Here is a 17,326-nt window from a genome sequence, read left to right as displayed (position 1 = left end):
TTCAGGTCAACAAATATGCAGTGCTGATTCTCTGTCGATATGCAACAGATGAGTAGTGCTTGCAACAGGCGAGCAGTGACTGTGGAGGCCCAACAGACGAGCAGGAGGAGAACAACAGATAATAATTATGTTCCTGTCCAGGCCTCCAACATCAGCATTGCAAGAAGAAAAACAGTTATGCGCTCTGTCCATTTTGCAGTCTTTTAATACCAATTAATCTATTCCTTTTCAGTCTATATGTCGTTTGTTTCATCCTTCGATCGAACTGCGCCTCCCCCCCCCCCACGGGTCCACCACGAATTGGATTCCGGAGTATCCGTATTGCCGTCTTAGAAGGGTTAAGAGCGGTCCTGAAGCTCTAATTGGTTCTAGTACAGGTCTCAACGGACCTGTACTAACCCTTTAAAAAGGGTTAAGTCAAGATATCACTGTAAACGTACGATTGTTTTTCGTTATCTGCCTACTTGCATTGTTCGAAGCGCGGCTTCAAACGGACATTTCCATCTTGATCGTGCCATGAGGGCGGTAGTCTCGCACCGCTAAGTCCTCAAAAGCAAAGTCGTCAATACTTGCGTTCTTCTCCGAGTTGATGTGGAGTGTCGGGAACGGACGCGGTGTTCGAGTAAGCTGCTTCTGGAGCGGCTCGACATGATTCAGATACACGTGGGCATCTCCAATAACGTGAACAAACTCTCCAGGCTTCAATCCAGCCACCTGCGCAACCAGTCGCGTAAGCAATGCGTAGCTAGCGATATTGAACGGCACGCCAAGTCCCATGTCGGCCGAGCGCTGGTACATCTGGCAGGAAAGCTCGCCGTCGGCCACGTAGAACTGGCAGAACATGTGGCACGGCGGGAGCGCCATCTCATTGAGATCCGCCGGATTCCACGCCGACAGCACGATGCGGCGGTCCGTCGGGTTCGTGCGCAGCTTGTGGATAACCCCCGCGAGCTGGTCCACGCCCTGGCCAGTGTAATCGGCATGCATGTCCGTGTACTTGGCGCCAAAATGCCGCCACTGGAAGCCGTAGACCGGTCCGAGGTCGCCCACCTCTCGCGCCTGCAGCCCTCGACTGTCCAGATACTCGCGCGACGCATTGCCGTCCCAGATGTGGATGTCCTTCTGCTGCAGCGAGTGCGCGCTGGTGTCGCCGCTGATGAACCACAGCAGCTCCTCGGCCACGCCGCGCCAGAACACGCGCTTGGTCGTGAGCAGCGGGAACACGTTGTCCCTGAGGCTGAACCGCATCTGCGCGCCGAAGACCGACAGCGTGCCCGTCCCCGTGCGGTCTGCGCGCTCGGCTCCCTGTGTCAGGATCTTGCGGATCAGGTCCAGGTACTGCATCTCCTCGTGCGGCGTCGTGCTGTCCGCCAGCGCGGTCGTCTCCGGCCCTCCAGCCTTCCGCTGCCACTCCACGAACTGGAACTGCACGCCGTTCTCCTCCATGAGCTCCGACTCGTGCGTCACAGTGAAGTGGCGCTGCAGCTGCTCCAGCGGGAAGAAGGCGTCGCACTCGAACGCGCCCTTGACGCGCGTCAGGTGCACGTGGCTGCAGCCGGCGTAGGCCAGCGCCTCCGCGTACACGGCGCCGCCGCCGATGACGAAGACCTGGTCCACGCTCTGTCCCTGCTGCTGCACGAGCGCCAGCGCCTCGCGGAGGCTGGCGGCCACGCCCACGCTCTCGGGGACGGCCTGGCTCTGCCTGTAGCTGGCGTCGCGCGTGAGCACCACATTGTAGCGCTGCGGCATGGGCCGCACCTTGGCCGGCAGCGACTCCCACGTCTTGCGGCCCATGATGACCGCGTGCTGCGCCGACGCGGAGGCGGGCGCCGTCGTCAGCGCGCGGAAGTGCTTCATGTCGGAGGGCAGGCGCCACGGGATCTGCTGGCGGAGGCCGATGCCGCCCGTGGCCTCCAGCGCCGCCACGACGACGCGGACGGAGCGCTCGCTCATGCTGCTGCAGGTGTTGGCTGTACTGTGGGCCAAGAATTTGAAGAGTGGGAGGGGTGAATTTGCCGCCAAAAAAAAAATAAAGGTGCGAGGTCTGCCCAATCAGCGCGCGCACCACACAAAGGATACCCAGCTGACGGAAGCCGAGTTGAAGTTGCCTTTGTGTGGCTACCAGCGCTCGGCAAGCCACGTTGCACGTTGCGTGCGACCTGCGCCTCGAGGGCTTCTTGGAGAGAAGCGCTGCTTGGCTGTGGCGGCGAAACTTGATCGGGCTGACTGGCTGGCTGGGACACGTTCGGCGAGCCGTCTTGCCCGACGCCGCGACTGGACCGAAAGGCGAGCTGCACGGCTGGCTGGCTAGCTGGCTGGCAAGCGCTGTCGTTGCGCATACCCTCCTTCCTTCCTTCCTTGGCCCCTACCGCTGCGTTCCATTGCGCGATTGCCTGGAGCATCGAGCCTTGTCAAACGGAGTGCATCAGGCAAGTGTAGGTGCCCAGCGTTGCATTACGCACAGGAGGTTTCGGCCCCGCGTTCACTTCACGCGGTAACGCAGGGGATAAGCGGGGTAACGTGCTGCTGGTTGCAGACGAACGCCGCACGCGCTACTGGCGCTAGACGCAGCGGATGCAGCGGATGCGGCCGTTTCGTCGGTGAAAGGCCCAAAAGGAGAGACACCCCAACGGCCGTCCGTTATGCTTCTCTGCCATCTCGCGCCCCTTCAGAAAAAAGGTATCCATCGAAGGGGAACGGCGGGTCGCCATTGGTCGAAAGTGCTCTCAGGAGGCGTTTCCATTGGCCCAAACGCAGAAACCGACCGCCCGTTCCACTCTTTCGATCTTGGGGAGCCGCTCGCTTCTGCAACGGCGCTTTGGCAGTCGAGAGGAGAACTGCCAGTCGCAAAACGCACCCGCGCCGCCCAAGCCAGCAGCTCAGCAGCTTAAGCAGCTACAGCCACAGAGCGCAACGCTCCCGCCAACGCTCGAAACGCACATGAACCGCAAGCTGGAGCTCATGGAGCTGGAGGACGGCGGCAGCAACCAGGACATGCCGCTCATGGAGGTGGCGCACCACCCAGACGTACGCTGGCCGCAGCCCTGTTCCTCTCTAGACGGTTGCGTGCTAACTGACTCTGCCCTGCTGCAGCTGGGCTACCTGCGGGCGACGGCGACCCAAGCCGCCTCGAGCAGCACGACCAGCAGCAAGTACGGCAGCCCCGAGGAGTCCTTCGGCGAGGACGACGACGACAACAGCAGCAAGAAGGCGGCCCGGCGCAAGACGGACTCCAACAGCAAGCGCCCCTGGACGCGCGAGGAGAACGACAAGCTCATGCAGCTCGTCAAGCAGTACGGCGCCAAGCGCTGGTCGCTCATCGCCATGCACCTGCCCGGCCGCGTCGGCAAGCAGTGCCGCGAGAGGTGAGCAGAACGTGCGGGCAGTTGTGCCTGGAGGACTGGGAGCGGGGACTCATGCTTTGTGTGTGGATTGACTGTTTGCTACTGTAGATGGCACAACCACCTGAACCCGTCCGTCCGCAAGGACGCGTGGACGGCGGAGGAGGACTACGTCATCTTCGAGTGCCACAAGAACGTGGGCAACCAGTGGGCCGAGATCTCCAAGATGCTGCCCGGCCGCACGGACAACGCCATCAAGAACCGCTACTACTCGACCATGCGCCGCATGCAGCGCCAGTCGATCCGCAAGAAAGGCCCCATGCGCGAGGGCAAGAGCATCCGCGTGGCGTCCGTCACCTCGTCCCCCGTGCAGAACGGCGGCGGTCAAGTCGGGCCTGTCCCCATGCAGAGACCCATGAACGCGGGCATGCAGCCGCAGCTGTCGCCGCAGCAGCAACTTCCGCCGCAGCGAGGGGTGAGTTTCCAATCCACTTTTCAGAAGCTGTTCTCGGATATCCCTGGGAACGCCGCACGCGTGAGTCCCCTCTCTCGTAGTGTGCTCCAGATGAGGGGTCATGATACAGTGAGCACGGGTGCTGACCTTGTCCTTTGTCGCTTTTAATTCATCTGATGCAGGCGGATGGCACCTCCATGGTCGACTTTGAGCGCTCCAACATGATGGCTACTTCTCTTCGACAGCCGACGATGGTCTACCCAGTGAACGGAGGCTACTCGAACGGGATGAACCCGGACTACAGCCGCCCCATGTCCATGACGTCGTCTCCCTGCTCGGTGTCCCCCGCCGAAGATATGAACCAGAACAACCAGAATGAGGCCTTCGACTATGTTCCAATGCAAGCATCCATCCAGCGCATTCGATCGTCCAGTCCTGGGTCGGTTGTGATGGGCACGCCCCCTCCTTCGACGTCGATGGGCATGATGAACTCTCCGTACGGCTCACCGGCAGGCCACATGCAGCAGCAGCAACAACAGCTACAGCCTGGCAACTACATGATGTCGGGGAACCCGTACTCTAACAACGTGCGTGGTGGCATGTACTCAAGCCCGTCCGGCGCAGGACCCACCCCGCAGCAGTACCGTCCAGCCGACTCACAGCCAGTGAATCTCCCGCACAAGCGTATCCTCGATGTCCAGGGCTCACAGCGTGACATGTGGAAGAATGATAGCCCTGTATCCGTGACAGCGCAGATTTTCCGAGGCATTCCAGCCCAGCAGCAAGGCCAAGTCAGCGAGGCTATGGCGATGCAACAATCCAAGCCGATGTCCATGCCCCTGTATAGACAAGCTCCGAGTATGGGCCACTTCAACAACATGGAGCAGGTATGGACCGATGATGCCTATCTGTGATTGTACTACTTGAAGGTGGGAGGGGAGATTGATTCCCTTCCGGTGTGGTTTGCTCCCATAGACTGCATGTATATTTTCTTAAAGTTATTGCTGAGGCGAATGGCAACGTCTTCTCTTACTTTGTTGTGTCTGGTTTCCTTCGATGCACCTGTGTTCTGTAGCCGGGTGACTCACCCAGAAGCGATCACAGCGACTGCAATGTCAAGTATGAGTTCCAACTATGAAGAACCAATGGCATATCTGGTCGTTAGAAGTTCGGACGCGTGGATTCTATTAGTGTAGCGCGACGCGAGCGCAGGTTGACAAGTACAGTTCCTAGGACTTATAACTTTGAAAGCGAAGCTTGCTATTTGAAGTTCACTAAAAATATTGAAAGAAAGGCTCGTTCTTAGCTGCCATGAACAACCGGGTACGAATCGCACCACGGCGCCGCCTAGGGTGAGAACAATGAGCTAATGGATAAATCAATGTAGCGAATGGCGATGGTACAGGGTGTCACACATTGGACGTCTGCATTGGGAGGCAACCGTCGACAGTGCCGCGGATGCAGTCACCGTGACGAGCGCGAATATTGCTGCTGGCTGCATCGCTGGTAGTTCGTCTGGTACGGAGTACACGAATGCGAACTGGCCGAGTGCACTGGACGTCACGGGCGTTTACGAGGACTGCACCAGTGCGCCCTTCCAGCTGGTATTTAGTCCTGTCACGTCCAGCACTTGCCAAACGACTTCTAAAACCTGCACGGCTCCTACCGGTGCGGATTGCTCATCAACCGCGGGGTACTTGGCTTATGCAGCGGACGCTTTCGGGGCTGTGCCCTATTTGGTCATGGCGGCGTACTCTTCCACAGGCTGCTCGGGTTTGACGGGTGTTACTGTTTACGGGGCTGACGGTCAATGCCACCAGGACGGATCGAAGTATGTCCAGGTGGTGGCTGGTGCTGGCGGGATGAATACAACGGTCACCACGTATACGGACGATACCTGCAAGACAATTGATCCAGACACTGCTGCGATCACAGTGACGAACGCAAACCTGGCTGCAGGTTGCGTTGACGCTACTTCATCGAGCACTAAGTACATAACGGCTAATTGGCCTACTGGCTTGGACGTTATGGGAGTCTACACGAGCGCTACCTGTGCGGTGAGTGCTTCAAAGCTTACACTTTCCGCAGCTACAGCGGACACTTGCGTGGAAACGTCTCAGACTTGCGCAGCTGGAGCCAGCAAGGACTGCACAACCACGGAAGCGTACTTGAACTACATCGCTAGGGAGCTCGGTGATACGCCCTACTTGCTAACGACAGCGTTCTCGGACGCTGGATGTACCAGTGGCAATGAAGGTGATACTACTGTGTATGCTGCCGACGGTAACTGCTATGCAGACAGCTCAACAACCAGCTTCAAAGTGCTGAACGGTGCAGAAGTTACTTTGGCAACGTATACGGACGCTGTCTGCCAGCAAGGCGGCACTGCCGCGCCTGTGAAAGCGGATGGCACGACTTGCACCAATAAGGCCACGTACACCACAGAAGGAACGTTGCCCACGTCTATTGACGTGGCAGGGGTCTACGCGAGCTCAACTTGTGCATCTGGTGCTTCAAAGTTGACGCTCACTGATGCCGCCGCGGGCACCGATTGTACAAACACTGTGTGGACGTGTTCCAGTAAAGCAAGCGCTGACTGCACAACCAGCTCTGCGTACTTGAACTATCTCGACGGTGCCTTTGGAAGTACGCCCTATTTGATCAAGGAGACATACGCGGACACTGGTTGCTCCGGCGTTAAAAGTTCCACGACTGTGTATGCTGCTGATGGTGCGTGTTACGCGGGCGTCTCAAGGAGCTTCATGGTGGTAGCGATGGCCGGAGGCGCGAACACGACCCTCATAACGTACCCGGCCGCGAATTGCGCCACGGATGGCACCACGACTACGATCACTGGTTCGGACCTGGCGGGCAATCAATGTGTCGGCGATGGTGCAAAATACTACACCAGCAAGTCGTGGCCGTTGTTGACGTCGACAGCTGTTTACAGCGCTGCTAGCTGCAAGCTAACACCGAACAAGCTGTCATTTGCAAATGCAGGATCGTGTACGGCAACTGGTGTCTGCAATGCGGAAACGGCCAATTCGATCAGTGCTTACACTGCTGAAAACTGCCTCGACACCGTCGACTATTTGTCGGTCATTGAGTCTGCCTTTGGATTGACGCCGTTCTTAATCCAAGAAACCTTCAACGAGGGTACGTGTGATACGGTGACTGCAGTGGACGTGTATGCCGCGGACGGCGCGTGTCACGTACTCGAGGACGCGAAGACTGGTTTCAGAGTTACGCTGACTAACGACTATGGCACCGCCACGTTGGAGAACTTTGGGCCTGGTCGCGTCATCTCCCTACTGGAGATCTCTAGCATATCTCCACCTCCATCTCCAGGTGCACTGGTCGCGGAATCTCCATCTACAGCCAGATGGTAAGTTAGTTTTAATTACGAAACAAGACATAATTTGGCGTCACAATTATGAAGATAGCCCACATCCCGCACTAGGAGGAGAAGCTCGCGACGACAGGGGCTACCACCTCGTGTGGCACCCTCGGACGCGCAAGCAGGGTCGATGGCCGGATTGCTGAGGTCTCCAATGGCCCCTACTGCATCGCAGGAAGACACTCGTGTCCCCGGCATGCAATCCTCCCAGGAGGACCAGCCGGAGCCCGATTCAGAGCTTGCAGCTCCGAGGCGATCCCGTCGAAACCGTAATTCGGAACAGGGCAGATTGCAGCTCCGAGGAGATCACGTGGGAAGCATAGTACATCGTCTGCAGCTTCGTAGAGTACTCGAATGACCTCGTCGATGATAGCAATGGCGTAGGTGTTGGCCATTCCAATCGTAGCCGAGTCTCCACGTAGCCGCTCACAGACGCTAGGAAATAGAGGGCAGCAGCGACCTTCTTCTCGTATGAGTGTTGCTTGACCGCAGCATTAGCAAACACAACGCCTCGGCCCGAGGGAAACAACAGATTTCAAGGAACGAACGGCGAGAGCACCTTAAATGCGTCCTGAACCACCCCTCACACAGAGGATCGGCCAGCGCGTTATCAAATTATAGGTCTGTCAGAGCTTCACCTTCCCCTCTTCATTCCTGCTGCCTGCAACGAGAGCCATCGTTTGCCCGACGAGCGCTGATACGAGAACAGCGGCATCTTTCGTATCTGTCATTACGGCTCCGCTGATTTACTTGGATATCGTCTCCAGGTGCGTCTCCACCTAACTTAGCTGGAGAAATTGTGGTGCAGATATCCCGTTGTCACATCGTTGAGGTCACTAAGTCAGCCAATCAGATACTGTAGCGAGTTTTCATCTCCAGGTATTGAGTACAACGGCCCAAGCCATGGTGAAGATGACAATAGGCATGATCTCCAGCATATTTCCACCTGGAGATGACGCGACCAGGCCCTTTAACACCGCAGATTGTAGCGATGCCGGAACTCCTGTCACTATAACACCCGATGGATCGTGTGATGCCACCGCCATAACTCGATCGTATGTTGGCGGCCTACTGAACAAGCTGGTCACTTGGAGCAGGTATGGACCGATGATGCCTATCTGTGATTGTACTACTTGAAGGTGGGAGGGGAGATTGATTCCCTTCCGGTGTGGTTTGCTCCCATAGACTGCATGTATATTTTCTTAAAGTTATTGCTGAGGCGAATGGCAACGTCTTCTCTTACTTTGTTGTGTCTGGTTTCCTTCGATGCACCTGTGTTCTGTAGCCGGGTGACTCACCCAGAAGCGATCGCAGCGACTGCAATGTCAAGTATGAGTTCCAACTATGAAGAACCAATGGCATATCTGGTCGTTAGAAGTTCGGACGCGTGGATTCTATTAGTGTAGCGCGACGCGAGCGCAGGTTGACAAGTACAGTTCCTAGGACTTATAACTTTGAAAGCGAAGCTTGCTATTTGAAGTTCACTAAAAATATTGAAAGAAAGGCTCGTTCTTAGCTGCCATGAACAACCGGGTACGAATCGCACCACGGCGCCGCCTAGGGTGAGAACAATGAGCTAATGGATGAATCAATGCAGCGAATGGCGATGGTACAGGGTGTCACACATTGGACGTCTGCATTGGGAGGCACTGTGCATGCAACCACCAAACTCGGAGCCCGCTTCCATCTGCGCGCCCTCTTCCTGCGGCAGCTAGACTTCTCCATCGATGAGTTAAACTTCATCGTCACGTACTTGGCGAACGAGACGACGATCCTGGAGCAGCCATGGTGGCGAGGGCTTTCACATGCTGAACGGTAAGTTGGTGGTCGGTTTACACGCTCGAGTTCCCTCCCCGACTGACTCAATTCTCTCGGTTTCTTAGTCTCGAGACTGCTAGTAGAATGAAAATGCAGCACCTTCGTCGCGACGAAGAGCACGTTATATGGCTAACTTCCATGGACGCGCCTCGATCGTGTATCCTCTTGTATGGCAATGCCGAAGCCAGACCATTCAATCTCGCCACCGCGCCAGTGCTAAACTTCACAGAGGGTTCTGTTGTAGGAAATCTCGGGGCCTCGCCACGAATGCCTACCCATCAGCACACGGCTTCAGCTACAAGCCACATTTCGTCTTCAGCAATGGCAGCTAACGCGACAATTGGTGTCTCGAACAGCAAGTGGAGACGCATCAAGCGAGAAAACACGCTGCGGAGGGACATCCACTTGTACAACAAAGTCATCATCTCTGGGCCGGCCGACTACATCGTGCTCACGGAAAGCGATGTTCGAGAAAGTGGTTCGGGGGCAGCAGACCGTCTGCAATGGGCCAAAATATTTGGGCTCGAGAGGTTTGTGGGGTGCCTCCGCCAAGCAGTCTTCGAGCCTGGGGCGACCATCGTTCGAGAGGGTCATCAACTTAGCTATTTGTATCTCATCGTTGAAGGCGAGTGCCGGGCTTCTGTCGAACGTGACGACACCAGCAGATCAAGCACTATTGTATTCACTGATGCCTCGTCAACCAGCTCCAAACCACCGCTCACTTCCGCTGAAGCCCAATTACGCCACGCACGCAAATTCCGTTGGAGTGACGACTCGCAGCTGTCAGTAGCCTCCCTCGGACCGAAATCTGCTGTGGGGGATGTCTCACTCGTGCTTGGGATTCCAGAGCCCACTACCGTCAAAGCTGTCACCACTGTACATGCCCTCTCACTCTCGCAGGAGGATTTCTTGCGGGAAACCAGCGATCGGCACGACCCAGCTGTGTTGGCTTGTATCGAAAGTAAGTGGTGGAGTTGGTCTTAGAGCTTTAGTCTTCATCAGGGTAACAGGGTCTTGTACTTATCCGTAGAATTGCAATGTACGGCATATGACACGCTGAGGTTTGTATTGGAGCGCGTCGAAATCGAGTCCAAGAACGAGCACTGCGACCAGCGCCTCAAGATTGATTCACTGCGTGATATTTTGCGCCACAAGCAGCCAGGTAATGTCCGCCATTTGAACGATTAGCTTCTCCCACTCGAGTTCACTGATTCAACGAACTATCTAACAGTGATACCAGGGGACAAGCAGTTGTCAAGCCTGTCGTCAGCTTCCGTCGCTAATGGGCGAGGTTCCTCTGCTGACCGAATCTCCTCTTCGTGTCAACCCGACCGAGCACAGTCTCCTTCAGGGGGTCCTATTTCATCCCGCACCATGTCGCTGCCGTCGGTAGTTCTGAGGCATGTCGCTGCCAATTCGGAGGATAAAAAGCAGCGAGCTCGCAACGAATTCGGTAGTACCGCCGTCGTATCCGGTAAGGATGCCACTGCACCACCCGAGAGCCCTACGCGAATGACTCGGCAACAGCGTAAGGCAGCACGGGCCTTCGCGAACTTGCAGTACCCCGTTGCTGCCAAGTGTCTCGGAGACTGCGTGCAGATGTCTGTCAAGGCTACCATTGCTGATACGCTCACCACAGATCAAACCATGCAGACGACGTCAGATGATCTCCTGTTCCTGTTCCCCACTGTAACTAAGCGCCGGCAACTGCACGGCAAGTACGTATCCACGTGTCTAAACACTGCGTTGTTATAGCCGCTGACGTGGTTGCGTGCTGATGACAGGACACTGCCCTTGTTACCGCAATATCGAGGCTACGATGTCGTTCCGGCAGAATAGGCGAGTTTGTCAATCCATCTGAGTATGCACTGATCGAGTAGAACACCCTCGGTAGCTTGCGTCCTGTTGGGTGCACGCAAAACAGAAACACAAGCAAAACTCGCTCTGTTACTGGGCAAGCATACATGAATTACCGAACACAAGTACCAATCTTTGCAGTGGCGTCTCACTCTGCCTTCACTTTCTCAGTTGTACGATCGATTTTCTTGACCCGTTAATCCTTCTTGTTGGCATCACTCGGTGCCGTTACAGACGCGACATCCGATGTACGAGCCTTCGCGTCGCCTGTGGAAATAGCAGAGTGCACAGCCGCAGTACTGCCACCCGGTCGCTCGGACTTTACCTTGTCCAGAGACAACGCCTGTTGGCCATTGGGCTTATCCCCTGCCTGCCTCTCGATCTCCGCTCTGTTTTCCGGGTCTTGAATATGCTCCTGCGTTTTCTCTAGCTTTACCTCTTGCAGACCTTCTTGGGCTTTGGGTTTTACAGAAGAAGCAGAGGCAACCTGTCCTTCCTCGACTTCTTCCGTCATCGGGTCATCCTCCTGAGAACTGCGCGCAGAGACCTTAGTCTTGTCAGCTGAAGTCTCGTCATTCGATACCTCGGTCTCTGTCTTGGCCTTCTTTGCCAAAACTGACCCCTCCGTTGCTGCAGAGAGCGAAGATGGAGATGCCGCTGACACTGCACCTTCCTCGTCAGAGGAATCGCGGGCACGCTTTTTAAGCAAAGTTGCTGACTCCAACGCCTTGACCGTGTTGGCAGCGTGCGCATCATCTGATGAGGCGCTGGCGCTGTCACTCCGCTCGACACTTCCAGACGATGCTGGTGTCAACATCTCCTTCTTTACGTCGTCGTCGCCTTCCTTCGATTCTTCCATTGGTTCATCGTCATCATCGTCCGGAGATTCATGCACAGGTGTGTCGTGCACCGGCGAGCCATACATGGGTGTTGCTGAAGGTGTGTCCACCGGCGTGGCACTCGGTGACTCGTCGTCGTCGTCGTCGTCATCATCGTCGTCTCCGTCATCGTCCATGGAACCCAAATACTCGATCGCTAGTTCTGGTTCAACAAGCCACTTGCTCGATTCCGGGGCCTTTACGCGTGGGGATGGCGCCCAAATCTTGAAAGGCTCAGACGCGCCCGATGGAGTGGTGCCACCTCGAGCCTCTAGTGGTGTTTTGCGCAGCACACCAGGGTTAAATTCGATGCGGAATGCGCCTTCGCCTTCGAAAATGGACTTCGTCTTGTTGAGGTACGCAGTGGATTTGGCTTCAGCACCTGCAGGATCCGTCGATGGTTTTGGCTCGCCCTGTACTTCGGTAAATGCCTTGGTAAGTTCTTGGCAGGTGTCATCGTTCGCGAGGTGCTGCATCTGCTTGAGAACGAGAGTCACTAGCTTGTCCATAGTGAACAAGAAGTACGACGTCGATCCCATGAGGCTGCGGCAAGAGTCCTCGTACTTGGAGTTGTCCACCGATCCATCAATCAGCGAATACAGCTTCGAAACAAACGCCTGGTAGTCCCCGGTCTTTTCCTTGGTTGACGCAGACAGCGAGTGGTGAGCGTGAGCTAGTGCGCGCGCTGCCGGGTTTATCGTGCGTCGGTTGCGGTTGCGCTTTGCCTTTTCGCACAGATCGAATGCACGCTCCAGTCTGTTGTGTAGCACCTGGTACAAACGCAGGAACGCATAGGCATGCTGATTGCCATAGAAAAGAGACTTGTAGTCAGCCTTCACCTTGGCGGCATCCTGCTTGCTGTCCAGCGCAGGTAAACCAGGCGGGAAGTCCGCGGCTTCTTGGATGGTGAGAGCAGCAGGTTGCAAGTACGCTTGGCACCCGATAGCAGGTAGATTAATCGTGAAGTACCCCTTCTCCTTGTTGAATTGTTGCACAGTGCCCTCACCAAACTCCGTGCTTACTTCAGTACCAACGGAGAGGGTCTTTGCCTTCTCGAGCGTAACCGTAGTGCGCTGTGGTTTGCGCACGAGCCACTCTTCCTCCAGATGGAAAAACGGGAAGAAGAAAGCCTGCCACACCTTGGAGATCTTTTCCTTGTCCGCCACGCTCAAATTCTTTTCTGCAGCATACGAAAGCAAACCAAATGCTTCCTTGTGAATCTGCACTGACGCGAACTTGTACGTGAAGTGGGGCTTCCACTTGGCTGAGGATACAGGCTGCGAAAACGTCGCCGCTACCTTGCCATCTGCAGCCGGAATTTTTGCGGAAACGGAAGATTGTTCCTTCCTGAGGGCGTCAGCAATATCCGACGCCTGTGGGGGGGCTTTGGCGCTGACAACGTCAGCCGTAGCTGAGACAGTAGATGGTGACGCACTTGACTCCGTCTTGGCTTCTTCAACGCGCTTTTCATCAGCCTCTAACTTCTTCTTAGCCTCCTGCATCATCATCTTCATACTCGTCTGCTTCTTGTCTTTCTGTTTGAAGTAGAAGCTAGAGTGATCCAGGGACTTGTGGTAATTCTTCTCGTTTACTTCCTTCCACTGACGGTTAAGATCTTCGCGCGCACGACGCCACTCTTCGTCCTTCTGCTTGAGTCGCTTGAGGATCACGGGAATTGCACCTGCCGGGTACTTACGCAGCAAGTCCAAAATCTCAGTGCCAGCTTCACCGTAGATTCGCGTGATAGCGTTAAGATGCGTGACACGGAACGTCCCCTTGTCCACAACATAGTTCCACATCTTGCCATCGTCACCAGTGGAATCCTTGGTTTTCTTAAGAACTTCGATCTCGTGCGCCAAGGGCTCAAGAACGCTAATGGTAGATGCGTTTGCCTCGATTACCATATCAATCTCGAACCGTTCATCTTCACATTTGAACAGAGCCTCCTCGTATTGGTTCTTGCGCATGCTCTTGAACGAAAAATCTTCACTTCCAGTAGGTACAGATACCCAAGAGTCATTGCACACTTGCTTTTCAAGAGCCGAGCGATGGGAACACGGTGGGATCGGGTAACTCGCGGGCAGACCGCGGTACGATGGAGTGGCGCGGCGGCACTGCGACAGGTCCGTCTCGGCCAACGGAATGAAAGGCCAGATTTCCTTAGGAGTCTTCTGCACGCCATGTGAGCACAATAGATGGTCAAATTCTTCTACCAACTCCGTGTGGCGACCGAACAGATTCCTGATGAGCGATAGCATCTCGTTGCGATCAAGCACCTCCTGGCTGTATAATTCGAGACACTTCAAGAACTCGCGCCAGTTGTCGCGAGACGGCAGAATCTTTTTGATCTTCTCGAAGATATTCCACTCTTCCTTATCCAGGAGCACGTCCGAAATTGCGAGGTATGCACGACGTTCCTTTCCGTCGTACGGACGGCGCTTAGCACGCTTGTGGTTAAACTGAGCACGATTACGTTCGCGCTCACGCTCCTTCTCACGACGTTCCAGCGCCTTGCCACTCAGGCGATGGTCATCGTCCTTGTAGCCTCTGCCGCTTCCCTTCTTGCCATATTTCATGTATGCATCTTCATCCTCAGCCACCATCCGTCCTCCCTTCATCGCAGCGCTGGACGGTGAATCCGCGCCACGGTCATCTCGTCGGTCCGACTGCGGGTAACCTTGCGACGACGTGCCATACTTGCGTGCCTTTTGAGCCATCTGGTCCTTGCGCTGCTGAGCCTTCTCAGCCGCGCGGTTCAACCGCTCCTTCGCTTGTTCCTGGACTGCATCGGGCAGGAAGAACGTGAACTCGCGCAGCAAATCCGGGTGGTCGCGGAAAAGATGCGAGACTTGGTCCAGCACCTGGCGAATAGAGCGCTGCTCCTTCTGGTACGTGTGCAGGATGGCCAAGAACTCCTTGTACGTTTCCGGCTCGTCCGCAAAGCGCTGCTTGATGGTGGTCACATAGTGGATGGCGTGGTCGAACTCGACAGGGTTCGTCGAGCTCCGAGCCGCTGCGTTGCCGCCACTAGGCGTCGGAGCTTGTTGCTGCTGCTTCTTGGGCTTCCCACCAGTCTTCATCTGGCCAGCAGGGGCCAACTGCTGGCGTGATGACGGCGTCGGCTTGTGAAGATCCGGGGGCGAGTACGGCGGCGGGGGGATCGTCACGGGCGGCGGGCGGTGGCCCATGTTGGCATTCGACGACTGCTGCGCTCCCACTCCCGCGTACATGGGCTGCTGCACGCCTCCACGGCCGGCCATCTGCGACGGGATCACCTCGATCGACGTGTCGGGTCGGATGCGGTATCCTGGCGGCAGGAACGTGTTGAAGCCCAAGATCAGGTTCGGGTACCCGCGGAAGAGCGTGGAGACGCGCAGGATGACGCCGGGGGTGTCAATCGCCTGCGCCTTGAAGTCCTTCATGACGTCCAGGAACTGGTTGTAGATGTCCGGCTGGTCTCCGAACTGCTGCTTCACCTGGTCCAGGTACAGCAGCGCGTCCTCCACGCGGAGCTCGCGGTGGCGCGGGGGCGCGCCCGCCATGCTCTGCTGCTGCTGGTAGTAGTCGCCCTCCACTTGGTCGTTGGGGATGATGCGTCCGTCCAGTCCGTACTGCTGCTGGATGGGCACTTGTTGCTGCTGCTGCTGCTGCTGCTGCGTCTCCGCCGGGCGGCGAGGGGGCGACTGCGGGCGCACGCTGTAGCCCTGCGAGGGCGGCTTGAGCCCGCCCGAGGACGGGGCCATGGACTGCTGCACGCCGCCCATGCTCTGGCTCATGCTGGGCGCCTGCATGCGCACCGTGTGGCCCATCATGCCGCCGGCGCTGGAGGGCGGCGGGCCCTGCGAGCCCGCGGGCTTGCCCAGCACCGACGGCCCGCCGGAGGAGCCGCCCAGGTTGCCGCGCGGCGGGTGCAGGATGGAGCCCGAGAGCGGGTGCGGCGAGCGCGAGGAGCCGCCGCCGCCCAGCGAGCCCGGCAGCGGCGGGGGCGGCAGCACGGGCCCGCCCGGGTGCATGAGCGAGTGCTGCGGCGGCTGCTGCGCCTGCGAGCCGCCGTGCAGCGGGTGCAGGTGGCCGCCGTGCGTGTGCGTGAGCTGCGCCAGCGACGGCTGCGGGTGGTAGCTGTGCTGCGGCGGCTGCGGGCCCGCGCCCTTGCCCAGCCCCGCGCTGGACGCCGAGCTGAGCGACGGGGGCCCGTGGCGGTCGCCGGAGGAGCCCGGGTACGACGGGTTCATGCCGAGGCGACGCGAGGCTTCCGCGCTTCTTGGCCGTCGGCGGTTCTTTGGAAATGAACTTCGGAGAGCAGATGCGGGCGCGCGATTCACTGCGCCCCAGTATGGTATACAAGCGCGAGTGCACGGGGGTGTGGGCCACGCCAACTCGCACTTTGCTGGCGGCATGCACGGTACTGCGTCGTACTTACGAGAGGGTCGTGCCTCGTCTTTTTTTTTTTTCTCGACCAAGTTGAAGCGCGTCTCCGTCACTCGAAATGAGCCAAAGTTAATCATGGAGCAGCGGAAGGAGAAGGAGAGGGCGTGCAGGAAGGCCGTCGTGGCGCCAGGTGGGCCTGGCAGCGGAGAGGTTGTTGTCTATTGTGTGATGCCACATCGATGACGAGCTCTGTGTTTGTGTTGGTGGGTGGTGCACTTGCAGTCAGCTTTAAGCTGCACACCGAGCTGCTGGCCGAGCGCCGCATCCAGCAGCGAGGAGAGAGGGAGGTGGCGCAGCTCCGCCACGCGCAGCAGAAAATAATGGGCAAGAAGACGGTCGAGGACTTTGCGCAGATCAAGTTGCTGCGACGCGAGACTGCCGCGATGCGGAGTCGCAGCTTGCACTGCAACGGGCGGCAGGCCAATTCAGCGACAAGTCGGTGCTGCATTCGTCATATTTGTGCTTGTTGTAGCTGGATGTGGTTTCATCATGCTGGGTGTGCGCAGAATGCAAGAGGTCCGAGCTGCTTCGGCCCAGGGAGCGGGATCGAGAGAGCAGTGGTAGCGCATTTTGTCTTCTTCCTCCACGGATGCCAGCAACGAAAAGTGCGCTGACGACGTTGTTGCGATTGTTGTCCCCAGTATGTCTAGAGTCGCGGCCTCTGCAGTCCGCACGCGAGGCCTACCCGAGACTGATGTCAAGAAACCTGCCCCAACGCCCGCAATCCGCCAAGCCCGTGCTACAAACGCATTCCCATTCGACTGAAACACTCGGAACCGTGGCCATCGACAGCGCACAGGGGGCAGCTGGTAAGCAAACGAAAGCGCACACGAGTAAGAAGAACAAGAAGAGGAAGACAGTCGACCGCAAGCCGCGACGGCTCGAGCCGTCCAGCTCGACGCCAGAGCTGAGCGAGCGCAGCCAGAGCTCGCCAACCTGCAAGAAAATCAACATCATCGTGAACATGCGCAACCTGCAGCTGCACGAAGGAGAGGAATCGCCGGTCTACTCCGTCCCTCCGCCAGCCATTTTGGCGTGGGGCAACAAGTGACTCACTGAGTGAGCGCTCCGTTGAAGTTTGGATAAAGTTCAACACGGCAGCCAGCAGGACCCACTGGCGAAATCTGGTCTGTCCTCGAACTGGGAATAAAAC

General features: G+C 57.1%; 5 protein-coding genes across 9 annotated transcripts; 3 read left to right on the top strand and 2 right to left on the bottom strand.

Annotated features, from left to right (window-relative positions):
- Positions 1-486: 486 nt before the first annotated feature.
- IUM83_14072 (Thymidylate synthase) lies at positions 487-1,953 on the bottom strand (the record flags this gene model as incomplete). Its single annotated transcript, XM_067938793.1, has 1 exon — positions 487-1,953. One exon carries the CDS (start codon positions 1,951-1,953, stop codon positions 487-489), a length of 1,467 nt encoding a protein of 488 aa, XP_067787447.1.
- A 987-nt stretch (positions 1,954-2,940) lies between these two features.
- On the top strand, positions 2,941-4,709 carry IUM83_14071 (R2R3 Myb protein; the record flags this gene model as incomplete). 2 transcript variants are annotated; one of them, XM_067938791.1, is made up of 4 exons in its annotated part: positions 2,941-3,027; positions 3,094-3,365; positions 3,453-3,816; positions 3,978-4,709. In XM_067938791.1, the coding sequence occupies 4 exons, from the start codon at positions 2,941-2,943 to the stop codon at positions 4,707-4,709; spliced, it is 1,455 nt and encodes a 484-aa protein (XP_067787450.1). The 2 variants fall into 2 exon arrangements, with proteins under 2 accessions (XP_067787450.1, XP_067787451.1); XM_067938792.1 differs by having other exon boundaries at positions 3,453-3,876.
- A 5,675-nt stretch (positions 4,710-10,384) lies between these two features.
- On the top strand, positions 10,385-10,849 carry IUM83_14070 (Potassium channel GORK; the record flags this gene model as incomplete). The annotated part of the gene is made up of 2 exons (XM_067938790.1): positions 10,385-10,728; positions 10,795-10,849. 2 exons carry the CDS (start codon positions 10,385-10,387, stop codon positions 10,847-10,849), a joined length of 399 nt encoding a protein of 132 aa, XP_067787449.1.
- A 214-nt stretch (positions 10,850-11,063) lies between these two features.
- On the bottom strand, positions 11,064-15,977 carry IUM83_14069 (the record flags this gene model as incomplete). 4 transcript variants are annotated; one of them, XM_067938787.1, is made up of 2 exons in its annotated part: positions 15,164-15,179; positions 15,235-15,977. In XM_067938787.1, the coding sequence occupies 2 exons, from the start codon at positions 15,975-15,977 to the stop codon at positions 15,164-15,166; spliced, it is 759 nt and encodes a 252-aa protein (XP_067787528.1). The 4 variants fall into 4 exon arrangements, with proteins under 4 accessions (XP_067787529.1, XP_067787530.1, XP_067787528.1 ...); XM_067938786.1 differs by lacking the exon at positions 15,164-15,179 and having other exon boundaries at positions 15,218-15,299; positions 15,358-15,977; XM_067938788.1 differs by having other exon boundaries at positions 11,064-15,977.
- A 271-nt stretch (positions 15,978-16,248) lies between these two features.
- On the top strand, positions 16,249-17,224 carry IUM83_14068 (uncharacterized protein; the record flags this gene model as incomplete). Its single annotated transcript, XM_067938785.1, has 4 exons — positions 16,249-16,303; positions 16,396-16,608; positions 16,680-16,733; positions 16,815-17,224. The coding sequence occupies 4 exons, from the start codon at positions 16,249-16,251 to the stop codon at positions 17,222-17,224; spliced, it is 732 nt and encodes a 243-aa protein (XP_067787496.1).
- Between the last annotated feature and the right edge of the window lie 102 nt (positions 17,225-17,326).

The sequence above is a fragment of the Phytophthora cinnamomi genome, assembly GCF_018691715.1.
Source record: "Phytophthora cinnamomi strain GKB4 chromosome Unknown Contig60, whole genome shotgun sequence".
In the NCBI taxonomy this organism is placed as follows: domain Eukaryota; phylum Oomycota; class Peronosporomycetes; order Peronosporales; family Peronosporaceae; genus Phytophthora; species Phytophthora cinnamomi.
Note: the sequence above shows the minus strand (reverse complement) of the source record. Positions and strands in the feature narration are given on the sequence as shown.